The sequence below is a fragment of the Tasmannia lanceolata genome, unplaced genomic scaffold (genome assembly GCF_043159265.1).
Source record: "Tasmannia lanceolata isolate RefF3 unplaced genomic scaffold, GAP_Taslan_0.1 ptg000007l, whole genome shotgun sequence".
Lineage (NCBI taxonomy): Eukaryota > Viridiplantae > Streptophyta > Magnoliopsida > Canellales > Winteraceae > Tasmannia > Tasmannia lanceolata.
This window is the reverse complement of record NW_027518684.1, coordinates 2,172,018-2,178,821: the sequence shown is the minus strand read 5'-3', so window position 1 is coordinate 2,178,821 and position 6,804 is coordinate 2,172,018. Positions and strand designations below refer to the sequence as shown.

Genomic DNA, 6,804 nt, shown 5'->3' with positions numbered 1-6,804 from the left:
ATGGGTTAGAGCAATTATTAAAACATTGTTGTGCTGATATCATTTAACTTTCCAAAAAAGCCCTCCGACGTCAGTTAGTGCAATCATTAAAAACTCTGTTTTAACACTTGTTTTAACTTTTAACCAGTTGTCGAAAGCTCATTAAGAGGTGTAAAACAAGGTGAGTCGTCCCATTGTCAAAACATGTTCGTGCAGATATCAATCCCTTATCTTCTTTCTTCGTAACTTGTGAACCTGAAGATAGAATGAACTGAACTTAAAAGGTGAGAATCCCATGATCCCAATGCTTGTCACAGATTCCCCACCTCTGTGGCTCTGTCAAATATATTAATTAATTAATTCCTGTATTCGAGTTCCCTCTCTTCATTCCTGAATCTCTTATCTGATATCACGTCTATCCTATCAAAATGGGACAAACTTTTTGCCATTTTCTATCAACACCATGTATTTATTGAGCCCCATTTCTTCCTCCTTTAGACCAATTCCACATCTGAACCAAACCCACAATCAATTGAAATACGTCGCCAATCTTCCATAAACTTTGAAGAGAGAGAGAGAGAGAGAGAGAGAGACCTAAACCCTAAATCAACAGCATGTATTTATTGAGCCCCATTTCTTCATCCTTTAGCTCAAATCCAATAATCTGAACCAAACCCATGAATTGAAACAGTCCGCAATCTTCCATAGACAGTAGAGAGAGCACCCTAAACCCTCAAAACCCTCCAAAGAGAAGAAAGAGTAAGAAAATGGCAAATCAGAAACAAAACCCATGCCCATTTCTTCCTCTAGCTCAAATCCAATAATCTGAACCAAACCCATGAATTGAAAACAGTTTGCAATCTTCCATAGACAGTAGAGAGAGTGCACCCTAAACCCTAAACCCTCAAAACCCTCCAAAGAAAATAAAGAGTAAGAAAATGGAAAATCAGACACAAAACCCATGTGACTACTGCTCGGAAACAAGAGCCCTTCTATACTGCAGAGCCGATTCAGCCAAGCTCTGTTTATCCTGTGATCGAAAAGTTCATTCTGCAAACCCCCTCTTTCTTAAGCACTCTCGTTCTCATCTCTGTGACTTGTGTTCTTCCAACCCAGCTTCAATCCTTTGCTCCACAGATAATGTCCTCCTTTGTCAGAATTGCGATTGGGATTCTCATTCCCATTCCTCTTCTCCCCACGATCGACGCCCGCTTGACGGATTTTCCGGCCGCCCCTCTGCTCTCGAGCTCTCTTCCCTTCTAGGGTTTGAAGATAAGTCTCTGTTTTTATCCTGTAACAGTACTGAAGATGGTGATTGGTTTAAGCCGATGGCGGCGATGGATGAAGGATTCTTAGATCAATGGGTGTGGGAGACTCCGAATATAGTCAGTCTTGATGATCTCATCGTCCCCATGGCTGATTCTTGCCATAATTTTCAGGCTGTGGTTTTTCCTCCTCCACCCAAGGTATGGAGTTGAAAATTTGTGTATTTTTTTCCTTGTACTTTCTAATTTCTGGATCAATATTTTTTTTTTGCTGGGTCTTGTTTGATTTTCTTCATGAAACTTTTCTAAAGGATTCATTTAGCCGTTCCCAATTAATTTGGGACAAAGGCTTTGTTGAGTTGAGTTGAGTTTACAAAACTCGTCTTTAAGTGGAAGAAAAACGGTAAAACCCCTTTCTTAGTGGAAGAGAAACGGCTTCTTTATTCTCTCTCTCTCTCTCTCTCTCTCTCTCTCTCTCTCTCTCTCTCTCTCTCTCTCATACTTACGGAGAATATTATTTGGATTTGTCTAAATTTCAATTTTGCTTGGTGACTCTTGTTTGATTTTCTCATAATGATTCCTTGCTTACTGTTTGATTTTCTAAAACCCCTTCTTTTAGAGAGGAATGTAAGCTTGTTTTTGGGTTGATTTGTTTTTTTTTTTTTTTCCTGATAATTGCATCAGCATAGGAATGTCTTATGTGGGAAATACAAGGAAGAGATACTCCGGCAGCTTCATGATCTGTTTAAGTCCGAAAGCCATGTGAATAATGATCATGATGATTTTGATTCGGCTCCTCGTTTACTGTCTGTGGCACCAGGACATAATCTTCAGCTTCAGGGTATGGGGATAGACGTCGAATGTGATACTCCATCAATTACTGTACCTGATTCTGAGGTTTAATCCTTTTCTCTGTTCATTTTTTTCGAAGTTCCATTTTTCTCGCATTTCTGCCTTTTTTCTGTTTCTTTCATATGTGGGCATTCTTTTGCTGCAATAGTAGTTTTAGATTTCAGTTTTTCTGATTGGAAGCTTCGTTGTTATCTATTCTGATTTCTCAATGAGTCTTTCGTTTGGTTGTCTGTAAATGATTGATATTGGAGTAGTATTTTAGATTGTACCCAGTACATTCCTCTAGGATAGCGGAAATAGTTTGAGATATGGGAAGCACTGCACATTTTATAAACTTACGAATCGCCTCTATATGGAATAGATTGTGAAGAATAATTGAATGATTTCATGTGAAGTTTATCATAAATTAATTTTTAAAAAGAAATAAAGAAGAAGGGAGATGTCTCAAATCTAATGCAAAGCTAAAGATTGCAAGAGATCATTGCTTCTGTAGCTGGCACATACCAATAGTTTCATTTTTTTAGCTAGTGGTCCGTTAATTGCACAAATCAGAAGTGGTGAAGCAATGATTCCATAGAAATGTAGGAAGTGCGACCACCCCTAAGGGTCAATAGAAGATAATGTTAAACAGTCTAAGTATCTCTTTGTATTTAACACAGTAAAAGAATCAAGTTATTTTGGGGTTGCATTCATAAAATTGATTATCTATATCAGAAATGGTACAAGTTCAATCGAGTTAAAGGTGGTCCTGATGGAATCGTGATTGGTCTTGGGATCAAGAAGATATGCCAAAATGTGTGTAAGACCGAGATTCGAGAACAGTACTAGCACTTTGGATAGAAGACTATTTCCATGAAGAGTAAATCATTGGTTAATTTTATGGTGGCGAGTGTGGGAAACCTAGAAGCTTGGAGCGGAATGGGAGCAATGGCAGGAGTGGGAGCCCGAGAGTCAAAATGCTGGAGGCTTGAAGTGCACAGGATGTGGGTAACTATATTTAATATCGATGTATCCATAAACAATGGCCTAAGCTAAAATTATTTTATCACTTTAATCACATCCATATCCTAATAAGACTTGGTAAATGTATCTCAAATTTATCGATGTTCAAAGCATTATTAGATCTAGTATATTTTGCTTGTAGGGGATTTTAGTTGACTTTTGTTGATGTGTCGATTTTACTCTCTTTGTGAACATGAATGGTGCTTCTAAAATAAGAGGGGAAGTTCATGTTGAACTGTTCTATTGAGGGGACTGATCCTAGGGTCACTTATGTTGCTTGACTACGCATGAGACTTGTGCAATCTCAATCTTTTTCAAGTTCATGCTTGTAATCGGCTAGTATTTTAGGGACTCTACAAGGTTAGTGTTGCAGGAGCAATTGTGTGTGTGTGCAATAGATTGGGCAAGGTCGTAGCTTGACCATGTTAGGTCCTTTTATGTGCTATAAAAGATGCTAGATGTCGTGTATGGCAGAAAGAATGGTATCTTTGGGTCAGGAGATGGAGGTAGGAGTTGCATGATTCGATCTGGCTAAGGCATTTTAGCAGCTTTGTACCTTCGATGTCAAGGCTTTTGGGGCTGTGTATAGAAAATAGTGCATAAGCTATCGGTGCATAATTACAAGGTTTGTGTCTACAAAGTGGGAGATTACTGTTGAACTATATAGCTTGATTTTTTCTGTGCATCCTGCCTTCTAATTTAGCTCATGGAAGTGCCTGACCACCATTTTTTTATTTTGTTTTGGTGTCTATATGACGTAATTATTGTCTGCCTTTGGCCGTAAGGGCATCTTGAGTTATACAAGGAAATTTGAAACTTTTATGCGTGACATGATCATTTTGTTTCCTGGCACGTTATGTGATTAATTGGCCTATTTCCTTTGCTGAAGTATGTTTGTTAGAATATTGTGCAAGTATCTGCATTCCTTTTTCATTAGGGCAGGGAGTTCGATTTTTAGACAGAGAGCTTATTTACCAATTGAACTGGCACTAGTGATTTGCTTGATACCCAAGTTATTTTTTTCTTTTGAATAATTTGATACCAAAGTTATTGAGAGCATAGAAAACAGTGTCATCATGTACTCCCCTGAGTCTACTCCATTTTCCCTTGGCCCTGTTCCACTTTTTGCCGAACAGAGTTGATAGAGACTCCTTTGACTCTCTCAGGTTATGACCACGTCAACTGAGTGCTCGGCCGCATCAACTTGAGTATTCAACTGCATCGTGCCGAGTCGACTATGATTTTCTTCGACTGCATTTTGACCAGTGACTAGCCTCTTTATTGGGGGCAGAGTGTGGATAATTGAAGATGTGGGTTTCCTCCGCCATATCTCTGTTTCTGAAGGGGAAACATTGAATCTTGTTGGTGAAAGGTACCGGTTGGTTATTAATGCAATATCCTGTTGATAGTACTGGGGCACTGTTGAGATGGTGGTGTAGCTAATCAGTTCACTAGGGTTCAGAGCCCTAGATTTTTTAGCATTTCACTGAGGTAACTTTCCATATCAAAGAGATGACAAAAAAATTTCAAGGTAATTAGTGTATGGTGCTGTTTTCATACCAATTCTCTTCTTCGCCACGATGGCTTGGAACATTTCCTAAACCTTATAGGTTGAGGTTTCGAGGATTGGTGCGGCAATTCAGAAAAAAATGTTGTTTTCATAGGTTTGACTGGAGGGAGACTTCTTTGTAGGATAGATTTCAGCCTGTCTTTTCTCTACACTCATGTTGAGCATGCTTAACTTCCATCAATTTGCAGTGGGCTTATGTTTAAGAAAGTCAAAAGTGCATGTGTGTTATGCTACACATCTAGCTCGTTCATGTCATCCAAGATGCAGTGTTAATCATCTGTGCTCCCTTTTACTGATGATCCATCTAATGATAATTTCATTTGACTTTGCTAGTATGCTTTTGAAATTGAGGCATTTCTATAGGGATTTTATTTGAAGCAGCTCTCCAGCCATATTTTCTGGTTCTCATTTTACTAGATCTAGGATTGTAAGATTTCCCGGTCTTACAGATGCGTAATTGTTTGGATATGAGACCTGAATAGAGTTCGTCTTTACTACCATTCCAAAAAAAAAAGAGTTTGTCTTTACTGTTCGGATCTTTTTAGAAAAATGACAGTTCGTCATACTTACTCAGGTAGTTTTCCTGTCATTCGGTCCCTTATCTATGTTGTCAAGGTACTGGTATGGGTTTTTTTTCAAGGTACCATCATACAAGCAATATGAATCACAGAATTCCAAGTTCATCTACTTATGTGGGTAATAATATGTATGAGGGTTGTTTCTTCTCTGCAAGTTTTAATGAATATCTAAATATTGGGGCTTCATTTAGCAAAATTTTTAAGCATGTACATATTTTAAGCCGCCGGGTAACAGCCACCGGGTATGCTTTATTTGTGTCCATATCAAAGTTATCATGCCCATACTGAACATAATTTATGTCCAGTTGAAGCATCTGAATGACATAGTCCCACACACAACTGATCTTAACAGCTAAACTCTTCTTCATTGTAATTTCGTAATTTCTTTTCTGAGATTCACTAATTGCCCTACTTCCCCAAAAAAGAGAAAAGTTGGTTTTTTTAATCTTGATTTTCAGCACTAATTTGCACATTCCCATGACTTTTTTACCAGTATCTGTATGCAGATTTACAAACGCAACATCATTTAAAAGTGGGAAAAAGAAAAAGGAAATGCCTTCATGTTGCTTATATACTGTGCTAGGAATTTTCTTTAATTTTCTGCACTTCATAATCGTTGGAACCCCATTTTCTTGATTTCGAAGAGATAATATTGCGATGTCATGACTCTTGCAGGCTAGTGCACTCCAATGGCATGGAAACTCTCACGAACAAACTGATCAAGTACCTTTTTCTTATAAAGACATGTTAGGAATCTCCATGGAGGAAAGTAGTTCAGTTTCCGAGAGACCCTCCTGCGTTAATGACAGCAAGATTCGTGGCAATGACGTCCACAAAGGGCAACAACAGCCCAATATTAGAGAGATTCCATCATTAATCGGCCCCGACAGAGACTTCGTGATCTCACGGTACAAGGAGAAGAAGAAGACAAGGAGGTAAGCTGTATTACTATTCTTGTCTCTAGATTGTTAATCCTCTTTGTGAAATTCATTATCATTACAACTGTCATCTAGGGATGCAATTTGGGTCAGGCCTGGTTGAGCTTTTGCTAAAACATGTATTGGAATCAAACCCAAACCTCACCCAAATTTATGGTAAAAGCTTAACCCGAATTCCCCAAAATAGATGATCTTCGTATCCTGAACACTTTAAAAAATGGTTTCATGGATTTAGTGTTCTGAAATTTCGACTGGAAAATGGATACAGATATGATAAGCACATCCGTTATGAATCGAGGAAAGCTCGAGCAGATACAAGGTCCCGCATCAGGGGGCGTTTTGCGAAGGTGAAGCAAGATCAAAATGTGGGCAGAGACTTGCACTGAATTTGAGTTTGTGAGTTATTCAAAGTGTTTTATCATACACTAAATGAAAATTTACAGAGGAAGCAATCTACAGTAGCTCTATGAATTAGGATATGAAAGATATAGAAAATGAAGCTTTGCTTTTTTTAAGTTCTAAGCATCGAAATTGCGTGGGACAGTATTTTTTATTTGTTTTCAAATTGCTTCAACTGTATGAATTAGCTGTTGGGTTTACTAGTTACTATTGGGGTGCAA

General features: G+C 38.3%; 1 protein-coding gene across 2 annotated transcripts; it reads left to right on the top strand.

Annotated features, from left to right (window-relative positions):
- The first annotated feature begins 237 nt into the window (after positions 1-237).
- LOC143881391 (zinc finger protein CONSTANS-LIKE 13-like) lies at positions 238-6,804 on the top strand. Of its 2 annotated transcripts, XR_013251931.1 has the most exons (5): positions 238-1,445; positions 1,929-2,141; positions 5,922-6,181; positions 6,260-6,340; positions 6,453-6,804. XR_013251931.1 is itself a non-coding variant. In XM_077384434.1 (4 exons), exons 1-4 carry the CDS (start codon positions 918-920, stop codon positions 6,568-6,570), a joined length of 1,119 nt encoding a protein of 372 aa, XP_077240549.1. In that variant the 5' UTR covers positions 240-917; the 3' UTR covers positions 6,571-6,804. The 2 variants fall into 2 exon arrangements, 1 of the variants encoding a protein (XP_077240549.1); XM_077384434.1 differs by lacking the exon at positions 6,260-6,340 and having other exon boundaries at positions 240-1,445.